Consider the following 25,312-nt stretch of genomic DNA (forward strand, 5'->3'; position numbering starts at 1 on the left):
TTCCAGACTTGCATTTTTGTAACCATCGCTTACCGTTTCCCGTGTTGCTCTTTATTGCAAACGAACGATTTGAAAACTGCGAAATACAGCAATTGCTGAAACTAGTGAAACCGACGAGATTTTATAGCAACGAAATGTCGAGGCTTCGTAGGCGATTGCAAAAGGAAAGTGACAAGTTCGATATCCGGAGTTTTCGGCGTTTACGAAAAATTCGAAATTTTTCAACGAAATTCGCAAGGCGAATTTTTTCGAACGTTCCGTATCGTAACTGTATCCTCTACGATATTTTTTCTGCTGGGCAAAAGTAGGTTTCCTCTTACCGCGGATAAAGAGAAATGGGTTCTGTCGTTATCAATGTTGAAAAATGTAACATCGCGAAAAATAGCAGTCACCTGATCCGAGTGAAAGGCGATTTTATTCGAAAAAAATCGTTCGTTTTATTCACAAAGATAGACGATGACGTTGAAACAACCAAAGACAAATAACCGGTGATTCTGTAGCTTACATTTTATCAGATAATTCGGAAAACCGCTGTTGTAAATCTCAACTGGAGTGGTCCATTAATGTTCGAGGAGCATTACTTCAACAAAAACGTGTTTAAAGTTTCACGCAGCCACCGTTGGCTTCAACTTCGTTAAATTCATGAATTTCGAAATGAAATTTTCAGCCGGCATAGTTTCAACTTCGCGCGGCCGAATTTTTTGACCCGTGTCGATGTAATATTACGGTATTCGTAATATACCGAAATTTTTATTCACATACTTACTCTGGAATGTGTTTCCATAACACCTTCAGTATCGATTATTAACTTTACAAATTGATTCGCAGTCGTCATACCTACATTCGGCATCGCTGCATAATGCATCGTTGCATACCGTATCGTTGTCATTACCTAAATCTTTTTGTTCCAAATGTTTTTTCATACCAGAGATAATTTATAATCATTATGAAACTTGCACTGCATAAAAATTGAATCTGCAGTTGCACACAAATTTTTATCTAACAAACGATTACATTTTCTTTTCTTCATAACATATTAAAAAAATAAAACAAATTATTATTCAGAATCGATTCGTCTATAAAATGAAGCAAATGGAAACAGTGAAGAATATATTCGAGTTTATCATTTTTACAACGGTACTATCGACGACGTTTGTAACAACGCTGAACTTTATTCGGCGATTTATCCAAACATATTTTTGAAGATATTTCTTTCAGGCTTATCAGCCCTTCTGTGATCCCGAATTTAACAGCAATTTATTGAATTTAACAGAAATTTATTTCATTTAATTGCCGAAAATTGAGTAAATTAAGTGAACGATTTGAACATTCTCGGCCAAAATTGACACAGCCATCGCCTTGCGAGGGTTAATACATTATGTATCTATTTTTAATTGCGAAATAATCTTCCTTCGAAATCCTAAAAGTCCTTCTTACATACTTGTTATCAAAATCCGATTGTTAGTTTCGAAAACATTAAACGTACTTTAAAAAGTGCATTTTTTCAGACTGCAGATGTATACTTGAAACAAATACCGATTGAAACCGATAAAACGAGAAAAACACGAACACACGAGACCCGTACGATTATTAAAACATTGGCCAGCGAGTTTGATACGGTTTCGGCGAGAGCTTCGAATGAACGGTTGAAGCTGCACGACGTTCAGCTTATTGTGTTTTAAAGTGGCTTAATGCGCCGTTATTGCGTTAATAAAAGGACGTCGACGACGGTGTCTCGCTGGTTTTTCGCGTCGCGGAGAGTTCGGGTGCTTGATAGAGATCCGTATTCCGTGTCTCGTCCCCGACGTTAATGACATATTAATGCTAACAATGCTCGTTAGGAGTCCCGCCGCCGTTGATATTTCCCCTTCCACCGTTGTTTTATTCCCCCTGCCAGGAGCCCGGAGACAACTTCACCGTTTGGACAGCACGGTAATTCATCGCGTCTTGGCAAATTGGGTCGAGTTAGTTCGCCGGAATGTTGAAAAGACATTCCGACAGGATTCGTCCGCGGAAGGGAAGGGAACCGCACGGAACGTTCATGATATTGCTCGTCCCGCGAAATAGCCCCGGCCCGACCTACCACAGAACTTGGAACTATTACGTATAAAGTTGTCGTAAGTTTCCAAGATTTTCCACTTCCGTTCTCTCTTTATCTTCGATTCCCGATAACGGGGACCCCCAGCCCACGCGGCGAATCGCGAACCGCCTTGGATTCTTCCTCTCGTTTTCGTCGTCCTGGTCTCGGGATCCGGCAAACTTCGTTGCGTCGCGTCGCGTCGCATCGGCATCCTTGCAGATCATTATCCTGCTTCTCGTTTATTTCCGATGTACGACCCGTGTAACTCGCTCGGCAGGAACGTGTAACGCATCAACGTGTACGAAACTTTCATCGGCGGCGGTTTTGATATTAATGTTCTTGTTATTCGATCTTCCTTTTCGAATCCTTCGACGAACGATCGAAGCGTGGAAACAAGATGCTGGTAACTTGACTTTTTGTACAAAAATGCGTATTCTGTGCTTCTTCTTATTTTTATTTATTTCTTTCGTATACAGGGTGCCCCAAAATTATGTTACATGAATGTGCTATCATTTTGTCGCACCATGTCCCTATGAAAATTATTTGTTTTCCAATGAAATTGCATGAACTGACGGAATTTAATTCTATTTCATTTGTTTATATTTACAGCGGTGTTTTTGCAATTTTGTATAAAAACAAGTCCTCGCGATTGTAATATTAAATAAATGAAAATCACTTACTTTTTTATAGCGTGGTACAGTAATGTCCCCCTAATTGTATCTCCTCTTCCAAAATTGTCCATTTTTGTAGACAATTTGAGCGTCAAAGAGCGCGATCGCGCTCCTTCGATTACGTGTCAAAAAACGCCAAAGGGCGCAATCGCGCCCCTTCGCTTATGAATGATTATGAATATATTATGAATGAAAAAAAGTATATATATACTATTAATTTAGAATAGGCAACAACAAAATGCAAATTGGATTACTGACAGCGATGCGACGCGCGACTGACTGCGTTTCGACAAATTTCGGATAGGCCGTCAGTCGTCTGTTTCGGCCAAATGTCCTGGCTTTTCTCGACACAAAATCTGAAGAGCGCGAAAATGGCTCGTGGTACCCAAACGGTTAAAAATGCGAAACTAAAATATGAATACAGCGTCTATCGAAACGTCTTCCTTTTTCATCCGCGCGTCGCGCTAATTTCACTTGTAGAAGAATAGCTTGCTAATTTCCAGGATGACGAAGCACGAATGACGAACAGTTCATCGAGTAATCCAAGAAGACGGCAAATATTTGCCGGAACAATAGAGCATAGAAATAGACTATTACGTCGCTGTTTCTTACAGCGACAGCGCGTGGAGCTTATAAATTCGTCTTCCGTCGCGGTGACAAAATATCACGGGCAGAAATTACAGTGGCACGGGAATCACGACGAAATATTTCATTCGTCGACTGTGATTTCTAGCCGTAGAATTCTTCTAGAAACAAGTTGACGCCGAACGAATGAAGGCTCATAAATCAAAGGCGCCGGTGCTCGGGGGAAACTTACATTTCGCAACCGGCCCGTAATTTACAATCGCCGCGGCTTATTCCGCCGTTTGATTTCGGATTCCGAGGAATTTTGTCCGGGGTAGGAAGTGAAAAAGCATCGTCGTCGTCGTCGCCGCCGTCGCGTCGATCGATTCGCGCGAGTCCCCGGTAAATTTTCGTTGCGCAAATGTTAGTCGCCGGGAAATACGGTCGCTGTTCCGCAGCCGGGGCTGCTATGCTCGCTCTGCCGCAGAGAATGTTCGTGTCTGAAGCGTATTTAAAATGTTCGTTGAATCTGATAAAGCCGAGTCAATAACTGAGTGGCGCGCGGTTAGCCCGCAACGCATTATCAAGGAGAACAGCTGAAAGCTCGCCGCGAACACTGGAACGGTCGCGAACACTTCGCTCTTATCGATTCATTTATTTTTTTTCACCCCGAACGTTATCGACCGTCTACGTCGACCAAAAACTAAATTGCTGCTGGTATTTAATCCGCGTTTATCGCCTTTTGTTTCCGGCATTGAGGCGGCCCGAAAACGGGAAAAAATGTAGTATTAAACGCGTCCCACGGCTCCGTGAATGTACAGCGACGATTCGCTTTATTCGCAGTGCACGGACAAATTAACTTTATCGAATCATGCACAAGCTATACCGGGTTACTCTAAAACAAAGGGAAAATATATGGTGGTGGTGGTGGTGGTGGTGGATGGACAATCGAGGACAAACGAATCGCAGCTGTACACAAATTTTTATTTACTTTGAAACTGTTTGAACGAATGCACGAATGCGGCGCGTGCTATGAAAGCGAGGATATCATTTGTACGGCTTTGTCCTCTTGTTTTGATCGATGATACTTTCGGCTACTAACGTCGCGAAAACGGGCGGCGATTGTAGATAGACCGCCGGTTTCATGCACTTGCAAGCAAACGTTATTTATCGAGATTAGGTAACTTTCGCTTTCAAGCTTTTAAAACAAAGAAACAGAATTTCCATTCCGACTTCATTGTTGTTCGTTAATATCCGCCGTGGCATTAAGTTCAAAAAGAGTTTTGAATGGACTGCGGATTTTATGCGTTTATGACAAAAATGAATAGATCAAATTCAATACGGTTGAAACGTTTGAAGGATTTCTAGATACCGTTGCATTGTGCTCGACTCATTGAAATTATTTCGAAAAGAAATAAATGTTTCTGGGCGTCCTGTATTTTGCAATTAATGCAGAGAATTCTCATTTCGCGTAAAAATTCATAATTCTAGCAATAATTGAGCCGTTTATTCACTTTTTCAAAAAAATCGAGTTAATGGTAACACTAATTACAATTGAACGGTATCTTTTCGTTTAAAAAAAAGAAAAAAGTGATGTAGCGACCAGTCGTGCGCACAATAAGATCTTCAGTCCTCGTGCAAACGGCCAACGTAATTTATGACTCTCCTTCGAAGTAGCTATTTTTTAGAAGACAAGCTCACCACTTGATAGCACATGTTTGCAGTAGAGTCTTTTAAGAAATTCCTCAATAGCTAAAGAGACCGTCATAAATTAGGAGAGTTTCCGAAGGGTACTCGAAGCGGGCCCAGCGACCCAAAGGCCATGTGGTCCCACGTGGGTGACCCGGAGAAAAATTTCCACACGTTGTCACGTACAACTCATCATCCCCTCCGATTACCAAGCCGTCCCGAAAATACGCAAAGAGCGTAAGGGGCGGGCGGTAAAAAGGACAAAATGAGCAACGCTGATTGGAAAGGCCCAACGCGTGGGGTTGACCAATCAGGGTTGTTCAAGAATTTTACCAGGGCAAACGGCGAAACGAAAAATCAAACTCGATCACTGTATCGCGACTCGTCCGCAGACATAGTCCGCGAAATAAAAAGAACTTTCTATCACCGCACGCGAGAGTACTATTAATTACGAACAGATTCTACCCGAAAGTGACTTATGCCACTTTCAAAATAAACGGCTCAATTCTTTGAATCGGAGCAATTGTCCCGAAACTTCCTTCGTGGATCGCAACGCCCGCCAACGACAGGTTGAGGCTGGAAATATCTCAAAACTGTGCAACGATCGTGCGCCGATAAAACGATCAGCTGACGTAAAGGAATTTTACGTAAGGTTGGGCCGGTGTAAAGCCATAAGACCAATATGCTAGACGTGTGTACACATCGGCGACTGATAAGATATCGGATGGGGGAAGTTTGACGTTCCAAAGTCATATACATGGCATTACGTTCGGATCTCGTGCCGGGCATTCTAATTGAAACTGATATGCTCGGCGTGATGCGCAATTCACGGATAATTGTAGATAACGAGCACCGTGAAATTTTTAATCCACCAGACCTCGAGTCAGGTTGCTGCAACGTCATGCTACGTAGCACGCGTGACGACAGTAGCGGCTTCGAAACAGCGCGTCATTAGCTTTCCATTTCTCAAGCCATTAATGTGCTGTAACGTTCGCTGTTGCCAGGCTGCGGGTTTCGCGACGAATATGACTTCTTGAATCATTACACATTCGACAGAAGCACGTAAATGAACACGTGAAACGTTTGAATCGATCAGTTGAAATTGGAAATAGTAGAGATATCGATGTAACATTTTTAATCTATCGAAACGATTAATGAAAGAATTAACTTGTTATTTTGTTTCTGTTGCTTGCAATTGACGCAGACAATATTTATTTTGCATAAAAATCCACTGTCTACGCATCGTAACGGTGTCTATTTAACTAAATTGAAGTAAACCTTTATTCGATTCAAGTTTCTGGAAATCAATTCTGTGTATTTCTATTTCAATTCTATTTCTTCTGATCGTGTCGAAATATTTGGATTGACAAAATTAATGCTCAAACTGCATATGATTTCGTAAATCCATAAGAATCGTGGTAGTCATTTCAACGCTTCATTCTGTCTACGTACGAATACACTCGATCATATGAGCCGTTTATTTTGAAAGTGGCATACGTCACTTATTTTTCTTTTTTTTTAAATGAAAATATACCGTTCAATTGTACTTAGTGTTACCATTAACTCGATTTTTTTGAAAAAGTGACTTTCAAAATATACGGCTCATATTACAAATTTTTATTTTTCATTCGTTCATGCGTACGCAAAGTCTAATAAAAAAGTATTTAATAAGTATTTAAATATAACTATAAAGATGACTTTGAAATATTTTCGTTGAATAATTTTCACATTCTAATTAGTTCATCAGTTCATTTCACCAACATTACTGTAAGTTATTAATTTAGATATTTGTCTTCAAAATACAGGCATCCAGAGCAGGTACACCAGCCGGATTTTTTCTGCTCTAATTGCGCGATTCGTTAGAAAGTTCGCGTCATCCGTTTCACTGCCAAATTGCAGTTTAATTTCAGTTTTAACAGTGTCGACGATTACGTTGAACTGTGGAGGAGCAGTGATAGCGATATTTATAGGATATTCTGACATTATTAAATTTCTCGCGTACGGGATGTTCTATTACCGCTTCGCGTACCTCGGATCGTTCTAATTTGAAACTCCGTAATTCCCTTACCTTAAAACTTTTTCCTCTTTTACTTTTATATTACGATTTCATAACAGAAAATTTTGTTCGCTTTTTCACCTACAGATTGCGATTTCGTCTATACACTCGGTACACATAAATTATTGAAACGTGGGCCGAACATTTTACATTTGAAACGTAACTATTAAATGTACTGAAAAGTATCGTCCATTTTTTAAAATTTAATCTTCGATACTAAAAACTGCAGAAAGTAGGAAAAAATGGCTACTATACAATTACTCCACCTTATTCGTCGGATACACTGTGTGTAAAATGAAAATTTAACTTTTAACAAATTTTTAATTTTTTTTTCAATGTGGGAACATATTTGCATTTACCAATAATAGAGATTTAAAATTAAAAGATGGAAGAGTCTGTATAACGAATCTACAGTGAATTTTTACCAATTGAAGCTTTGTTTCGAAAGACGATATTTAAAGCACAGGAAAAATGCGATATTTTAATTCTGCTATGTTTAGATTATTAGTTATGATATATTCATGCTTTATTCTTGACTCGATGTTGGACCAATACGAAATTCTGTCACAAAAGTACACGTAACAAAATAACTATACCATTGGCACTCAAACGATTGGTTCGAGAACTCTTATTGTACAAAAAAATATTGAAACTATAAAAACACGTCCACCGAAAACCATTAACTAAATTTATTCATCAGAACATATATTAATATAAAAATTAATACGAAACCCCGATCTTGTAATATTTCTAAGGCAACTCAGACGAGTCACTTTTAACGCCCGATACGGTTACTGTTAACAAAGACTTGAGATTTGGATGCATTTGTGGAATCTATCAATCCATGGTCTACGATAAAACGTGCGTATAAGGAAAAATGAACCTTATGTAGCTATCGTGTCTATCACGAAGAAGATTACAGCCGCTGAAAGAAATATATCCCTCATTTTCGTTGCCATAAAATTCAGTACGGAATTGATTAAGCAGAACGATCCTAACAATAAAATCAAGAAACGTATTGTACGGAAAGTAGAGATTTTCTTGGACTCTTCGGATCTACGAAGATTAATGCGCAACAGAGCGTCCAGGAAATCCCGACGATTCAATATCAGGTACAGAAAAATCGGTAATACTCACGCACTCCGCCAATACGTCTTCGCGGAAACGGAACCCTGGCTGGGATAAGTCAGGATTAATGGATGGAGGGTACAGAGAATCGAATTCCCTTGGGAAGGAAGTCGGTTGCGTCCCCGCAAGGCCGGTAAAGCTGAGAATGCAATAGGATCCCTCTCTTGGACAACGCTTTTTCCTTTCATTTGATCGAATGTCTGTGACGCGAATCGGCTTTCGCATCACGTTGACAGCGGAGCTCGCGTGGACCGCCTAACAATGCCGAAAGCTGGTCGCCTAGATAAATAAAAATGTTCCTCTGCTCGAAGTACCTGGACACGGCAACAATAGGAAATTAATGACGAACCGAATGGCATACAGATTCGACCCGCGCGATTTTCTTCTTGCCGATGAATTTCTACAATTTTCGAGTGGAAATTCGCGCGTGCTATTTCGCGATTAGAATTGGGGACACAATTAACACTTCAGTTACCGGAAACCTATTGACAGGCCTCCTCTCAATTGCTGAGGACGGCTCCGAAGCCAATCAGTGCATGTGCATTGATCGTAAAATTAAGATAAATAAGGACTTTACGAATTAACTTTTTAATGTTGGATAAAAATGAATTCAAGATTAATTTCCCTATTGAATTTAACCCTTTGTCGTACCATTATCTTCACAGTTACAATGGTTATATTGTATTTGAGTGTAATTATTTTTTAGAAGTAAAAGAAAATTCGTATCTATTGTGTTGCTGCATTTATTCCATCTTAAACAATTACATGTTTTCGACAAGTATACTCGTCGTAACTTAAAAAATATTGCTATTTCTTTATGTCGAGTATACTCATCGAAAACAGCCAACTGGTTAAGCAACTTCGATATTCTTTATTAAATTATATATTCTATGAATGTGTTGCATTCGAACAAATAACTTTGACATATACAGTATTATTTACAGTAATTTACATAATTTTCTAAGAGACTGCAACAGGTAACTGTAGATCGAAGAAACTGTTTTCCAAGAGATTGCGACAGGTTCGAAGAACGGAATAAAATTCGCACTCAACAGGCTACGATAAATTACGTTAAAATGAAAGGGTTTACGCCCACAAGTGACAATAGAAACTAGTTGCTAGAAAGCTGGAGTTTAAACGAAAGTCTGAATCGTGAATCAAAACACTTTGAAGCTCCGCAGAGGATTAGAATCGTTATCGAAACATCCGGGAAAAAATCGACCGTTCCAGTGGGACCGGCAAGAAGGGTTCGGACATAAGCCGGAACCTAATTAAACCGGCAACAGTTACCAAGCCTCGTGGTGTGCTGGCCGGCAATTAGAGATTACACGCGACAGTGTTCCCTTCATGCATAAACAAGTCTAAATCAATAATGTCGGGCCGGGATTAAGTTTGCATGATTTCTTTCCCTCGTTGCACACTTTGCGCCCTGCCACCCTCTGCCCCCCCCCCCCGCCGAGCCCCTGCTCCATATCCTTTCGGTGCGCGTGTAATTTCCTTTCCTTTTCCAGCCGCGTGGCTGGCCGTGGGATCGATGTCGATCAGGGAACGGTTCATTGACGATACGGACATCGACGTGTCTCGCGTGCACGACCGACGCGAAACACGTGGAAAGGTAGATCGTTCGAGTAACGGTCATGTACGTCGGTGTATCTCATCGAGTAGAAGCCGTACACGAAGGCGAACGACTCCGTCCGAAGGGAAACAAAGGAGGGTAGGAATGATCGGAGCGGGAAAGAGGCGGACAGGGCAAGAAAAAGAAGCTGCCTCGAACCTCATTGGCTGCACGTGCTGCTCGCCCCCGCGCGAATTGCTCGGATGAAACTGGAAAAATTAGTTCCGGAAGTAATTCCGCAGCGAGAATATTCCGCGAAAAAATCCTCGTTGATACACTGCCAGCGAGATTCGGGAGAACGTAGGGGATACTTAACAATTGTACTGTCTCTGTAATGGTAGACGACGGAGAACGTTGTCGAGGATGATCTATCACATTTACTCGATTAACTATGTTGCCATTTTTACTGCGTTGCTCTATGGTGCCTGCTTGTGGAAACTGGTAATAGATTGACAAGGCGATATATTGCCGTTACGAAATTGATGGAACATGTGTCACGTTTCGAACGTATACAGTAAATAAATTCAGGGTGTTTAATTTCGAGAACAATATAGAGAATAACAGAGAATAATAGATTGAATAATATAGAAGAATATATATATAGAAGAATATGTGTGTGTGTGTGAATAATATAGAATAATATATATTCCCATTGAAAGCAGTTGTACTATACAGGGTATCCCGTAATTATGTTAATAGCCCGAAAAGGGTGATTCCTGAGGACATTTGAAGTAACTTTTTCCTTAGCGAAAGTGCAACCCGCGGCCTTGTTTACGAGTTATTAACGAAAAACACTGATCAATGAGAGGCGAGCTCAGCTGGCGCGAAGCGGCCGAGCCGACAGCGCCAGCGGTCGAGCGGTCGAATCCCAGCTCAGCTGGCGCGAGGCGGCCGAGCCAACGGCGCCAGCGGTCGAGCGGTCGAATCCCAGCTCAGCTGGCGCGAAGCGGCCGAGCCAACGAGCGGCCGAGGCAATGGAGCGGCCGGGCCAGCGAGCGCTCGAAGTAATGGAACGGCCGAGCCAACGAGCGCTCGAAGCCCAGTTCCGCTCATTGGCTCCGCCGCCTCGCGCCAGCTTATCTCGCCTCTCATTGGTTACAGTTTTTCGTTAATAACTCGTAAACGAAGCCGCGGATTGCATTTTCGCTAAGGAAAAAGTTACTTCAAATGACCTCAGAGATCACCCCTTTTCAAATGTTAACATAATTGTGAGACACCCTGTATATGTGATCACCTTTCATCAGTGCTTTAAAGTATGTATGGGGAAATGTTTAAAAGTGGTATTAGAATAAGATAATACTAGGTCAAATAATAAATAATTTCTGTTCTTGTCAGCAAATTTAAAGATACTGAATTCCAAAGTGATGTTGCAAATAATGACAAATGTATATATAATTGCTACATAAAATTAATATACTCAGACACAAAGCATGTGCGATGCGTCAAGGTACATTTACGGCTCTTAATCTAAGTATCCTAATTGAGGTATTTCGTTATCCGAAGTCTCTTATCAGAAGATGGTTAGATGAAGCGTATCCTAACCGCGATGATTTAATACTAAACATTTGCTGCTGGTTATGATGCAAGATTTATAAAGCTTAGCAGCTGCAATTAAAGTATCAGCTTCTGTCATCGTTATTTTAATGAATTGTACCTGGTATCAGAAAACTGATTAAATACAGATGGTCCAATCTGAATACTTTAACCGTAATATTAATTATAATAGCAGAATATCTAACATCTCATTCTATGCAACTTCATTTAATTCCTAAATATTAAGTTTCCTTTAAAAGGTTGCCATTTCGAAACTGTGACTATCTGCCCTAAAAATCTGTATATCGTTTTACTTATCAATTAAACACAAGTCTTAAATGTAGATCTTAAATCTAGCTCACCGCTAAGTGTCTCAAATCTCGTTCCAAAAAAAAACCAAGAAATATGGTATCGTTTTTCAGTCATTTCACCAAATAAGCATTAGCGATGTATGAGAGTAATAAATAAAATAATGTTCCGTGGCGAAGACGTTGCTGACGTTATATCCGGACGAGTCATAAAATTTTCAAACTTCTCGACCCAGATGTTCGAAATACAGGATTTCCCAGCTCCTCGAATGGTAGCCGGTGGTTTGGCAACGACGGGACACAGGAGAACTCCGACATTTTTCTAAGACGATCGCCGGCAGATTTCGCGAATTTATCTACACTCGAGCTTTCTCGTCGAGTCACTCGTCGAGTTACTCGTCGAGGTGCCTAAGTGGCCCCAGCCAGTTTCGGGAGGCGGCGATGCGAAATCGATTTGTGATACGTGCCGTCTATGAGTTCGATTATTCCACGGTCGGATATGACCGCGATCGCGAGCCAATACCGCGGTTACTTAACATAACCGCACTGGGTTGTACTAGGCTACACCCGATGCGTTATGTATATTCGAAATGGCCCCGGGAATGGCATCGAGACCATACATTTCCAGCGAGATTCAATTTGACGCTCGATTTTGTAGACAATGTGCTAATATTTTCGGGGAAATTACGCGGAACCGTTTCCGACGGAAATCGACGAATTCGGAAGGAAGTAGTCGACTGTAAAGCAAAGGAGACATTCGATTAGCGCGGATCCATTGTTAGCATCGCCTGTAATTACGTAGAGAACACGCGCAACGGAAGCTACTCGCGTGGATGCATTGAAGACTGGACTAGCAATGCAGCGATACCGGCTAGAACAATTACAGAATCCAAATAAATTTTGTTCTTCTTTCGCTTTTCGGTAACTAGCATGCGATTCTTGCGGATAGGGGTGAGCGGGGTAATTGCGAACGCGGGGTAATCGCGAACACAGTCGTTTCGATCTGTTAAAAAAGGATAGATCCAATCGACGATCGACAAATCCGAACGCGTTTAGTGCTAGATAATGAACGGAAGAACAAACTTATCCGGTTCAAGATTATTACAACTGAAACTTCGACTTACTTTTCATCTAATTTTTCGTGATGTTAATATTTCACGCGTCTTCTGTGGTGAGAGCGATACATTTGAGATCTATGTACAGTAATGTCTCCCTAATTGACGCTCAGATTGTGCACAAAAATGGGCAATTTGGGAAGAGGAGATACGATTATTCGTGCCGCAAGGCTCGAAGTTTTTATAATTGTTGACAATTTGTAACTATACAAACAAAACCGTAACGCTCGAATAATTGTATCATCTCTTCCCAAATTGTCCATTTTTGTGGACATTCCGAGCGTTAATTAAAGAGACATTGCTGTAAGTTGTAATGAACACGATTAAAACGAGATATTAGCACTGGCAAATCTGTTGTTACACGTTTCGAACTTCTAAATTGAGATTGTTTATTTTCTTGAAAATACATTTCGCTTAAAAATTGCATCAGCATTAATTGTTTTTGTTTATAAATGAATAATCTAACTTTAATTATGAGCAATAAATAAGCTTATTTCCTAATAAGCTTTCGTTTTATTTAAATTATTGCTTAGGTGTTTATAATTATCCCACTCTCGCCTATCGGTGAAGAGGAATCAAATTTTCAACTTCGAAAAATTTCTTCGCTATTACAGTAAACGCTGTAAAAATGAGTCTTCTACAGAACAATTCTATGGTTCAATAATATTCTTGAATTAGCTTTAACTCATTAAAAATGTTAACCCCTTGCCATACTTTGACGAGTCTGATTCGTGATAGTGATTTTTAGTAATAATTTGTCAAACATCAATGTTATTCCTTTTTTTAAAGTCAGAATAAAATTCCGTTTTTTTCTTCATCAATGCTTTCATTTCTAATTTTTTAATTTAGAAAATTTACACTTATTTCTATCAATTAATATTTCTTTCTTTTTCTACGAAATTATTGCAATTGGAGAACTCCTAATAATTACACCTGTGAAGAAAATGGTACAGCAAGGAGTTAATAATGAAAATAGATTTTTATTTAACTCCTGCTAGTTGCATAATTTTTATTTTGCAAAAGGATTCGCAGTTTGGCGATCACTGTAGCAAACGTTGACAAACGAATCTCGTTTTTATCGAGCGAACTATTCCGATCCGGTATTTCTGGTAATTTTCGCAAGATCACTGCACAGCAAAGTGCACGCCCAAAGTTTCATTATAGCGCTCTCGTAAGAAAGACTCTCGTCGAACTGCAGTCTGCACGATCGAACAGTACAAGAGTTCCTCGAGCAAGTATCTCGATAGATCGCTGACCCCGGCATCGAAACCGATAATCACAATGTTCTTCGCGAACTAAGACGTTCCGCGAGGAATCTCGAGCCAGCCGAGCCATACTCGGGGCATACCAGACCGGTTAGGGGAACGTTTGATCCCGGATAACCGATCGAATCAGACTAGAATCGGTCCCGGGGCCGCGTGGCCGGAATCAAAGGAACGAACGCTCTCTAAATTTTCAAACAGCCGTGAGGTCCTTCGTTCTAACCTAACGCTTTCGCCGATAACGTGGTCACGCTCGCCGAAAATCAGGTTACCCGGAGAAATTGCCGGATTAACAAAGGTGCCGTATCAAAGGTTGTCCTTCGGAGCGCGTCGCCGTAAATCGGCAGCGATGAAATTTCACTCGGCGACCGTTGCCTACCACCCCCGCGTGCTCATTACAGGATTCTCCACCGCAACAAAGGATTTCGTCGTTCTTACGTGACACTGGCCTTCGATCCGGCGCACGAGCTTTGCGTTTCGAGCTTCGATCTCGCTTTCTCGCTCCTCGGCCTGTCCCTTCGTACGGACACTCCTCTAATCCAGGATTCTATCGCAAACGCTTTGATCCTAAATTAATATGATTCCGGTTACAGTATCGTATCCAGCCAGTTGATACTCGAGTGGCAATTGATTTTCGCCTCTATCATCTAAGAACGTCCTAGGCAAATCTAGATTTGAACACTTATTGGTAATGCTAATAGAGTGAAATACTTAACGAAAAAAATACTTACTTATTACTTAAAAAATACTTTTCCAGTGATCGATTTTTACTATCATGAAACCTACGCAATGCGATAAATGCATTTTTGCTCTTTTTTTTTAAGATGGCCAACTTGAGTTTTCTAATCGTAATGAGTAAAATTTAATCCAGTGGGTGGGAAGGTGAATTTCAAATCGAATTCTTTACTTCATTGCTAAGTGATGCGCCCATTGACACTAGATTTACGGAGCACTGAAAGCAACTATTTTATATGAATTGATATATTTATTCAAGAATATATTTATTTATACAAGAATATAAATTTCCTCAGATTTTTAGCGTTTTTTTTATCACGATGAATGGCTCAAACAAACAATTGAATTAATTCTCCATAAACGTAGATTTACATTTATATTTTGCGAGTCTGGTAAATCTAGCAAAACTCGGAAGATTTTTCTGATAAATATTGCAAGAATTGTGATTTTACTATACAAAATCGAATTGAGAAAAAGATCATTATACTGTTACAAAATTTTATAGGCATTGGTAAACGAAAGATTCTCTATTTTTATTTATGTATTAGGTCTACCGGAAAGTTTTGTCCGTTTAAGAAATGAAAGGAAATAATAGATTTTTCATAAATTTAGTAACATTTATTGTACAATATAATTTCCGTCGTTACTTATGATCTTTTGCCAGCGTGATGGCAATTTGTGAGCAACATTTTTCAAAAATATATGTCTCAAATGAACATGTGCATACCTATCGAAATTTGCAATGACATTATCGGACAGAACTTTCCGGTAGACCTAATATTTTACGTGATTAACTCACAGCAGACAAAGGCAAAGACACGAGCTAAGGACAAAGCGACGGGCAAGCGTCTTGGCGGAGTGGGGACGCGAGAAAAGACAGAGCGAAGTGTTTACATTTCCATGCCGTCCTCCCTCTCTCACTCGCGCGCATTGCCGTTATATGCCTATTGGTCCGATGCTCATTCTATTTCACTGAATTTCGCCGTAACCTACAGTCGATCTCTTTCCCCCTCTTCAGCGAAATATGTACCGTGTCGTTACTGGTGGGGAGTCTCATGAGGATCTAAGGAAGGGGCATTGATGCCATGGGGAGTGGGACCTAGAGCCCGCCGATCTATGTTTGCCCTGCGCTGAAAATCGCTTCACGTGCGGCAAGCTGTTGAACAGCTCTGCCTAACAGTATGAAAAACATAATAATTAAAAAAAATGCTACTGTATCATTAATATATCTTTTGAATTATATAGATATTGATAATAATATTATCAATAAATAATAATATATTAATTAATAATATTAATTATTATTATATAATAATAATATCAATAATAATAATAATAATAATAACATCGCAACAAGGCATCAGAAAAATATCTTCCCACTTTTTCATCGCTAATTGGTATTTCATTTCCCTGAAAAGAAATATCTTTCACATTTCGGCCTTCGCGAAACAACTTTCGCGACAGGAACTTCTCACGAACATTTTCATTTCAGAGTTTTTCTTCTGCAATTTAATTACAGACTGAAAATAGATCAAATAATACCGGTTGAAATCGCAGAAGCGCGAGCGCGCGCGCGCGCTCGCATCGGAGTTGTCTGTCATTCGGAATTTCACTTTCGACTTTGAACTTCCGAATTTGAATATGAAACGCGCTTCTATCGGATCTGCGTCTCAATTATGAATAGTTAGAGCAAGTTGGGGTTCGTGTTACGGAACGCGAAACTCTCCCGATTGATTGGAAAAAAAGTGTATGTTTAAAGTGAGCGAGCCGTAATTTGAAAAATTTTTATTCCGAGGGTTCGACCGTAGGGATGAAACGGATCGGATTTCTACTCTTCGGAAGTTTTAATGGGTGATCGGGTAAACATGATCTCGAAATCAAATACTCGAACTCGGTTGTAATTACTGGAGTGTACTTTACGGAATAAACTTAGTTACGACGCCGGCGAGCGTCGAGCGGTGCCAGCCTAGAACCGCGGAAATTTTATACGGGGAATAAGTTTACGGCTAATTTCGTCTCAAAGAAAGTCATCACCGCCGAGTGATCGCCGTGGAAATATGCACAGCCCGCAGAAACTCGTCGTTCCGGTCGTTACGCAGACGTGCAAATCGCACGTTCATGATTAGAACGTGCACAGAGTTTATTCGCGAAACTTTCGCGCTACGTTTGATAGGAAAATAAAAACGTAAACGCTATCTGAACGTAACTGCCTCAATACTTCGGTAAGTAGTTAAGACAAAAATCTGAAGCAACAAGGGACTGCTCTCTCGATCGGATAAAAATTAAATCTATATGGCCATACAGTACACTCCTCTATGGGACATAGCGATGGCGAGCCTCATAACAAAAATTGAAACCTTTGTTATAGGTTCAATACTAAGAATAAAAGGTTTTATTATTTTTTACTTATTATTAATTATTTGTTATTTTTTACTCATTATTATCTTTTATTTTTTGTTATTTATATATTATTTTTACTTATTATTAATTATGAATTATTTTCTACTTATTATTAATTATTTACTATTTTTTACTTATTATTAATTATTTGTTATTTTTTAGTTTTTTTAATTTATATATTATTTCTACTTATTATTAATTATTTATTATTCTTTATTTTTTGTTATTTATATATTATTTTTACTTATTATTAATTATTTATTATTTTTGACTTTTTGTTATCTATTTATTATCTTTTACTTATTATTATTTATTCAGTATTCTTCGAAATAAGTGTGGCAGTCAATGTGTTACACGCTCCATAGTACATCAAGGATGAAGATGGAAGAAAGGACGTCAACATCCAAGAAAAGTGTCCAAGAGATATAAAAGCAGAACTGAAGCTCGCAGCAACCCACTACCAAACACCATCGATAACCAGCGCATTCAGAGAAGATTTCGGAGAATTCACCGAGCCGATCTGATAGGCCATTAAAGTTTAAAAATGTAGACACTTTCTTGGCGGAGAAATCGTTTACACGATATTTAATAATATTCAGAAAATGCAAGAGTTTACCTAATATCCAATGGACAAATTGTAAAGTATTCAGGAGATAAGAAAAGACTGTTCACAACGTAAAATAGAACAGAAAGTGAAACAGGAAAACAAGGAAGATCGAAAGATAGAAATGAAAAGCTAAAGAGAAAACAGAGACACAAGAATCTCGAACTTTATCCGGTTCGAATCGATTCGAATCTTATTCCTCTTCAGAGACGGAACTCTAAGAAATTGGAATTCTTAAATTCTCAATGTAGCGAATTGCTACTTTTATCTGATTTGAAACTGCTCCAACCCCTAGTCTGGAGTTGATCAAATAGTTTGAAATTGTGCGAAAAAAAAGAAAGAACTGTACACTATCGATCCGAGGATTCTGTGTTCGTAGAAAAGTTTTCCCACGTTTCCGAGTTTTTCATTGCTTTGTCGTTGCCTGACGTCGCAGTTGTTCTTGCGCTTTTAATTAATTCTTACTAGAACGATTACGACATTTTCATTAATGCTAGAAATACCGAGCCATAAAAATGTCCGGTTCGCGAAGCGTTGTGTATCTAAGTTTTAAGACGGCACATTTATTGAGATTTTGCGTGACTTTTATTCTAATGTGCATACGAATACGTAAGCATGTTTACCAATTTTCCATAGAACACGTTTATAGTTTCAGTGATCGTAAAACGAGCAATCATAAATGGGCTAACTTGATTTACCTGGCACTTCTGGTCTCCATAAACGTTGTTAACAGTTCTCGATAACAAGATGAACCATTAAAGAGTGCCGTATTTCTGAGATACTTCAATGATATCCGCGAACATACGTAATTGACACAGATAATAATGGTAAAATATGCAAAAATAATCTGTACACGAACTAGATCTGTATCTAATGTCTGTAGAACGAATGTGTACATGAATTATCGTGTCTGGTTCATTAAATATACTACGAATGACATCTGTAAGTATACATTTGTTTATGTACATTTCTACCACATATTTTTCAACAACAAAATTCATATATACTTCTCGAATAGGATACAAATTATTCGGAAAGCTGTAGAAAGGACCGCTTTGCAATTTTTCAAAAAATCGCAGAGATCATCTTATTCGTAGCTATTTAAATTTGATTAAATTTAAATTCACTTGTTCATAAAATTTTTAATTCTAGTTAATTCTGAACAAGAGAAACTTAGTTAGCCCGTAGTTAAGGGTTACGAATAGTAATAACAATTAAATACTAGTTGGTATACCAGGGTCATTAGTGACCCTAACATTGAATTTCTTTCTCATTTTGTATTCAAGATTTAATTTTCCATGCTTTCATTAATTTGGTTTTGCGTTAATATTGTTACGGCGACTTGTCCAAATCAAGTTGCTGTAATGTGAAACTGCCCTGTTGCGAACAACTCCTTAAAAAATAATAGAAGATAGGGGTTGCCACGCAAAAAAGAGTGTTACCAACGGACAATCGAAGAGTCGAGATCGGACCGTCGAACGATCAACATCCCACTTCTGAAAGATCTGAATCGTATTTGTATCGAATTGTGTAATAGTTAATATTCTTTATTGTAAATAAAATGCCGCGACGCGAGAGAAATGGTGTAATTCGCAACAATATTTATTCAAGTAAGGACGCCCGGTCTATTATAGATTTTCTATAATACCTACACTTTCTCGTATTATATCACATTGAATATTAATTATTAAACCTTATCAATGCTTACACATCGTCGAGTTCGTGGAAGAACCGACTGGCCTTTACGTAAAGTTATCCAATTTCCGCGGCAAGCCATCCAGCCATTTTTGACGACATTTAACGGAGAAAACGATCGGAGCGAGTCAATAGGTTTCTTGCAGGATCCTAGAAGTCGTCATGCAAACGCAATTACCGAACGATCCCCGACCATGCTCGTACTAAACACCTCGGCTCGCGGAAATTACGTATCCGCCGCAGTTCCTTTCAAACAGACACAATCGACCGGCAGCGAAGTTCCAATCGCGTTTCCGCGTGTTCATCATCGCGTTGTTTCGCCGTTCGTTTTACGTTCTCGTTAATTGCCAGGTCGAGTAAAGCTAGGAGCGACGCGCGGCGGCGGCCTTCCAGGCGTGTCGATCTGCTAGCGCGAGCGCGTGTAATTACTCGAGTCAATTTCCCGGCAGCGTTTCGCGACTGATCCTACACGGCTTCATTAAAATTTCCCGAACGGCCGGCCCGGGGGGTCAAAAAATTGACTGGCCGCGTCTACGGCACGAATTTTGAATGCGCCGTTCCCGGGGCCAGCTTGTCGGAACTGGGTTACCGCATACATATGAATGAGCGGACACGGTTTACCGATCCTTTTTCAACAACGAACACCGAATCCGCTCAAAGATTAGCCGAGGCGGGCGTTAAGATACTTTCGTCGCCGATTCGTGGACAAGTATTCTTCGACGCAACACGCAAATCCGATTACCGCTGAACTCCGTGTACATTCGGATCCCCGATACTCCGGAATATCCGGTTTACGATATGATGAATGAGGAATAAACGCGTACAGCGCATAAGTACGTCCGTGAAATACCGTGGCTCCGAAAATTCGGAGCGGCCCCCGATGCTCTTTGCGATTTCCTAAAAATGTTCGGTATTTACTCTATCGGAATCCCGTGGAGAAAGATTCGCACTAGAGAACCTCATTTTAAAACATGCACCTTCTGCTTTCGTAATCCATTTCATTTCCACCTAAAATGTTTTCCACGAGTTGGCGGATGAACGGTCGAATATATGAATCTTTTCGAACATGAATTGCAAACATTTCTATGTGACAGTGCCAAAAATAATTCTTTCGCTTGTTTCTGCTTTTTACAGTTGGTCTGCGGATTTTTATGTGAATCTCCATTTCATAAAAATCAGAACGAAGTAACGCAAAATGTTTGCCATTTCTTCGCGACGAGTATACTCGTCGAAAACAGCTGAGTTATTTTTGAAAATTTAAATCTTAATTTCTAAAATGTTCTCGCTTACGTTTGAATTTCAGTGACGTAGACAGCAGGATGACGTACTACTGTGATCAAAAAGTAAGGTGAATTTGTTTATAAAATGTAAATTCTTTATTTATTCTTCCAAATCAATTTCATCCTCTTCAAAGTAATCCCCGTCCGATAAAACGCACTGTTTCCGACGCTTTTTCCAGTCCTCGAAACAGTCGGAATAGTCTTTTTCCGGTATAGCCTTCAAGACCTTCTTCGATTCGGTTTTTATCTCCTCAATCATGTCAAAACGGCGTCCCCGCATTGGCTTTTTGAGTTTGCTGAATAACCAGAAGTCGCACGGAGCCAAATCAGGCGAATACGGTGGTTGCGGAACGATATGAGTCGAGTTTTTGGCAAAAAAGTCGCGAAGAACCAATGCAGTATGACATGGCACCAATCGAGACTCGACGCGTTTGAGACACAAAACATCCTTCAAAATGGTTTGGGCTGAACCAAATGATATTCCAACACTATCAGCGAGGTCTCTTATTGTCAATCGACGATTTTCAAGCACCAAATCTTCGATTTTTTGGACGTGGCCCTCGTCGGTAGACGTTGATGGTCGTCCAGAGCGCGGTTCGTCTTCAACGCGTTCTCGGCCCGCATTGAACTCGTTGTACCACTTATAAACGTTTTTTTATGCCATAGTTTGATCACCAAAGGCCTTCCGCAACATTTTCAACGTGTCCGCACAAGAATATTCGTTCCGCAAACAAAATTTGATGCAAGTTCTTTGCTCAACAAAATCACCCATTGTAAAAATCGAAAAATTCACTTTTGGTCGTTTACTAAAACACGTGTAACTCGGAGATAATTAAACCTTTTAACAAACAGACGCTTGGCAATTGTTATAGACAGTCCCACCAACCTAGGAAAAAAACAATTGCCTGCCTTCCTAATGTCCGGGAGTTTTAAATGACAATTTCACCTTACTTTTTGATCACAGTAGTAGATATCGATGCACAAGGAATGTACCGATAAGCGTAAGGAATGCAGCGTATCTTACAACCAAGGGAATCATTTCACGCGTCCGGTAACTATGAATTGTGGAACGGCTCGTGAATAATCCGGACAATCTAATCTTCCGCCACTAGGTGTCGGCTAAAAAAAAATCTCATAAAACACGGTTTCATAAGTTATGATCATCGAACCTTCTCCCCCGACTCCTCATATACATATCTAACTTTCATGCATAAATTTGTCCGAAAAAATAACTTGCAGGGATTAGAATAACACGGGCTGCTTTCCCGCGGATTTATCGTTATATCCGTGGCCACATTCCTCAGGTGAAAAATTGCCTCAAATATCACGGTTCTTGCACGGCTTACACGATCATTTTCATTCCTTCTGTGCCTTTCAAGCGACCAATTTCGTTCATACTTCTTCGAAATCATTTCCATCGTCGGTATATCTCCGTCATTCATACGTACCGTTCAAGAGTTTAGAAAATTGTGTACGGACATTTTTTTTTATATCACTAAGATCTTGATCAGTTGTTTCAGCAGACTGAGTTTTAGTCAAAATAATTAATATTGTATTGTATGTGTGGGTAAAGCGTCGAAATTGAGAAAGAAATGTGTAAGAACATTGAATAATTTTTAATATATGCGATACTGGTTGAAAGTTCCAAATTCTTTTTTATAAAAACGAGTGTCACTTCTCAAAACAGTCAGGTTATCTGTTTTGTGAACATTAAATTAAGCACAATGAACAATAAAAGCATTGTTTTTTCTTTTTTTTTCTTGTGGACTTAATATTGAACAACAAGTACTGCGACGTATACACTTATCAATTGTTATTCAAAATCCACGATCTCTAGAGATCATTTATTTAACATAAGACGATAAAGTGCGATATTATGGTAGATATCGTTGTGTAAATGTGACGAGTTTTAAAATTCTCCATAAATAGCAATTTTCACCAAAATTCTCCCGACGTTGTTGTACTAATTAAATTCTGTTTATCGAGTTATTTAAATTAAATAATTGCTATAAATAACAACTCGTAATTACGGAGGATTCCCTGCCGAATAAATACTGCAGGTTATATATACCGAAGACTGGTGCACTTTGTTCAATGACATTGTGGAGAGGCAGGCGGTAGCCAAGTGCACTTCCGATGCATCCCCTGCAGTTTGCTACAGACAGGTGACGATCCATTGTGCTGGTAAAATATTGACACTCGATATTTTCCTGCATTCGCCGTTGGGGAGAGGGAAAAACGTTTACACGTGAGCCCATCTCCATGATGGAGGTCCATGCTTTTTGCCGGAGCCCCAGCCGTTGCTTTCATCGATATTAATTTTCCCCCGTTATCCTTTTAGGTGCGAGTGCGCAGACAGCAATTATTTTAATTTCCTACTGTTTATCAACGGCGGTGCTTTTAAGCTCCCATCGCGCCGGATTTCATCGACAACCCACTATCGAACTTTCTTCAGGGGCGTTTTTCCCCAAGTGACAGCAATAATGTGCTTAACCCTTAAGCACCGTTCGAGTATACAATAAATAGACTGCGGATCTTCGTGCAAAATTAAAATTCACCCCATCGGTTGCTTTGTCAATGAAAAAATAACACTGTCTTACAAATTTTAAATTTTTTCAAATTTTTTAATATTCAATAGGCTCGTCACCCTCGGTTTCCAAAAAGTTCGAATTTTCGTGAAGTCGTTCAATTTAAAAAAATAATAATATATTACGTTAGAAATATATAATATATAAATATAAATGTATATAAATATATATAAATATATATAAATATATATAAATATATATAAATATATATAAATATATAAATATAAATATATAATACATAAAACGTTAGAAATAGTTATAAATACGTTAGAGTATAGAAATTTATAATATTTTATGCTTCTAACAAGGAAAGGTTCCTAGAGATGACGCTTACTTTTAATGAAATTTCGCACAATGATGGAGCTTGTGAAGCTGAATCCAATGATACCCGGTTTTGGATGCAGACGACTTATAGTTTTCGAGATATTTAATGTTGTCGATAACAAGGCCAGAAAGTTGCGCTGGATTACGGCTCGGGGCACCGTGGGGCAGGTGGTGGGGGCACGCCGCCGCGTCACGTTTCAGGTAGACCAGATCGAGCCTCCCACCTATCCCCACTCCCTAATATTTCTAGTATTGTGCTGGCGCGGTACTTTCGCGTTACTGGGAACGGTTCGGCTCCGACCGATGATGCCCGAACTGTGCACCGAAGCACAACGTGTGCACGCTCCCCTCGTTCGGTCGGAGCCGAAGCGTTCCGCGTAGCGAACTCGGATTTGAACTGGTATTGCGTATACACGTGTATCCCTCGTAATCGAGAGAGGGTGAATAGTGACTTTGTTTCACGTATTAAATAATTATCTGTATCGTTACTATAATTTATTAAGGTTTCTAGAATTAGGTTATTATATCTAACGATGAAAAGAACAGAACGAACAACTATATGTATTATAAATGAGGTGGCAACGACACGGTAGTTGGAAAACGTCAGAAATATTTATCTACGCTGTACTCGGCCTAGTAAAGTTAGGCTGGATCAACATACAAGTTTAGCAATGAAAACTGGTAAGCGTCCGAGCCTGCGCGGGACAAACAACATTACCGTCATTAAATTTTCAGCGAAAACTTTGGCGCGATTCGAGCTCATTAAATATAAGGCGCCGCCTCGAGGTGGCGGTTGGGGACAGATTTAAGAAGATTACAAAGGATTCGGGTCTTGTACATCAAGTATTGCATTTGGCGACTCTACTCACCGTCTTGTTCCCCAGGTTCTTTACGCGGCAGTTCAAGTACGTGGTCTTGCCCACGAGCGCGGTCACGTTTTTCGAAGTGGACAAATCGAAATACGGGCCGGACCGTGTACCACCGTCGTCTAAACTGTTAGCGCTCTTGCCGCTGCTCCCGTGAAGCATGCTGTGACAGTGCGCTCCTGAAAAAGAAAATCGATAAACGGGCATGAATTAGTCGGATCGTTCGGTGCTTGTGTTTCTTACAACTACGGAAACTACGTGACAACGCTATCGAAATTGAAATCAAGTTTCGAGACTTCGCTGTAGGTGTTGACCTAAGTTTGCTCTTCAGGGTAGAAGAGGTGCGTCCTACCGGTGGACGCAAAGTTGAGAATCATTTCCGATCGTGCTTTCCAATAAACGTCACTTCCACTCTCGAGGGTAAAACTCGTCCAAGTTTACATCTAAGTGGAAACTGACGAGAGACAAACCTGCGGAAGTTATTATCAGATGGCATTCGTTTAACAAAATTTATCGTCCGTAGTATCTTTTCAATTAAAAAGTTCTTGTAGCGCGCGACAGTTTGTTCCTCCATTTACTTTCTTTCTTATCCTTTCGTTTATTGTATTTTCTATAGCATAGCTTTTATTACATAGAGAGTGTACGCGTTAAATTTCGACATCATTTTTGGACAATAACAATGACCAATTAAAAAATGTTTCGGACACAATTCTCTTACTAATTCTTCGAATGGACATTGTAGCTTCTTTATATTTTACTTACAGTCCACTATTTTACCTCGAATAAAAACGATCCCATT

The 25,312-nt window shown here is 39.7% G+C and overlaps 1 protein-coding gene across 2 annotated transcripts in view; it reads right to left on the reverse strand.

Annotated features, from left to right (window-relative positions):
• The window catches only part of LOC117222986 (zwei Ig domain protein zig-8), a 746,648-nt gene that overhangs the window by 283,391 nt on the left and 437,945 nt on the right, over positions 1-25,312 (reverse strand). For both annotated transcript variants that reach the window (XM_033475066.2, XM_033475065.2), the window contains exon 3: positions 24,517-24,692. In XM_033475066.2, coding sequence (XP_033330957.1) covers positions 24,517-24,692 — 176 coding nt within the window. The remainder of the gene's footprint in view (positions 1-24,516; positions 24,693-25,312) is intronic.

Source organism: Megalopta genalis, chromosome 4, assembly GCF_051020955.1.
Source record: "Megalopta genalis isolate 19385.01 chromosome 4, iyMegGena1_principal, whole genome shotgun sequence".
Taxonomy (NCBI): Eukaryota; Metazoa; Arthropoda; class Insecta; order Hymenoptera; family Halictidae; genus Megalopta; species Megalopta genalis.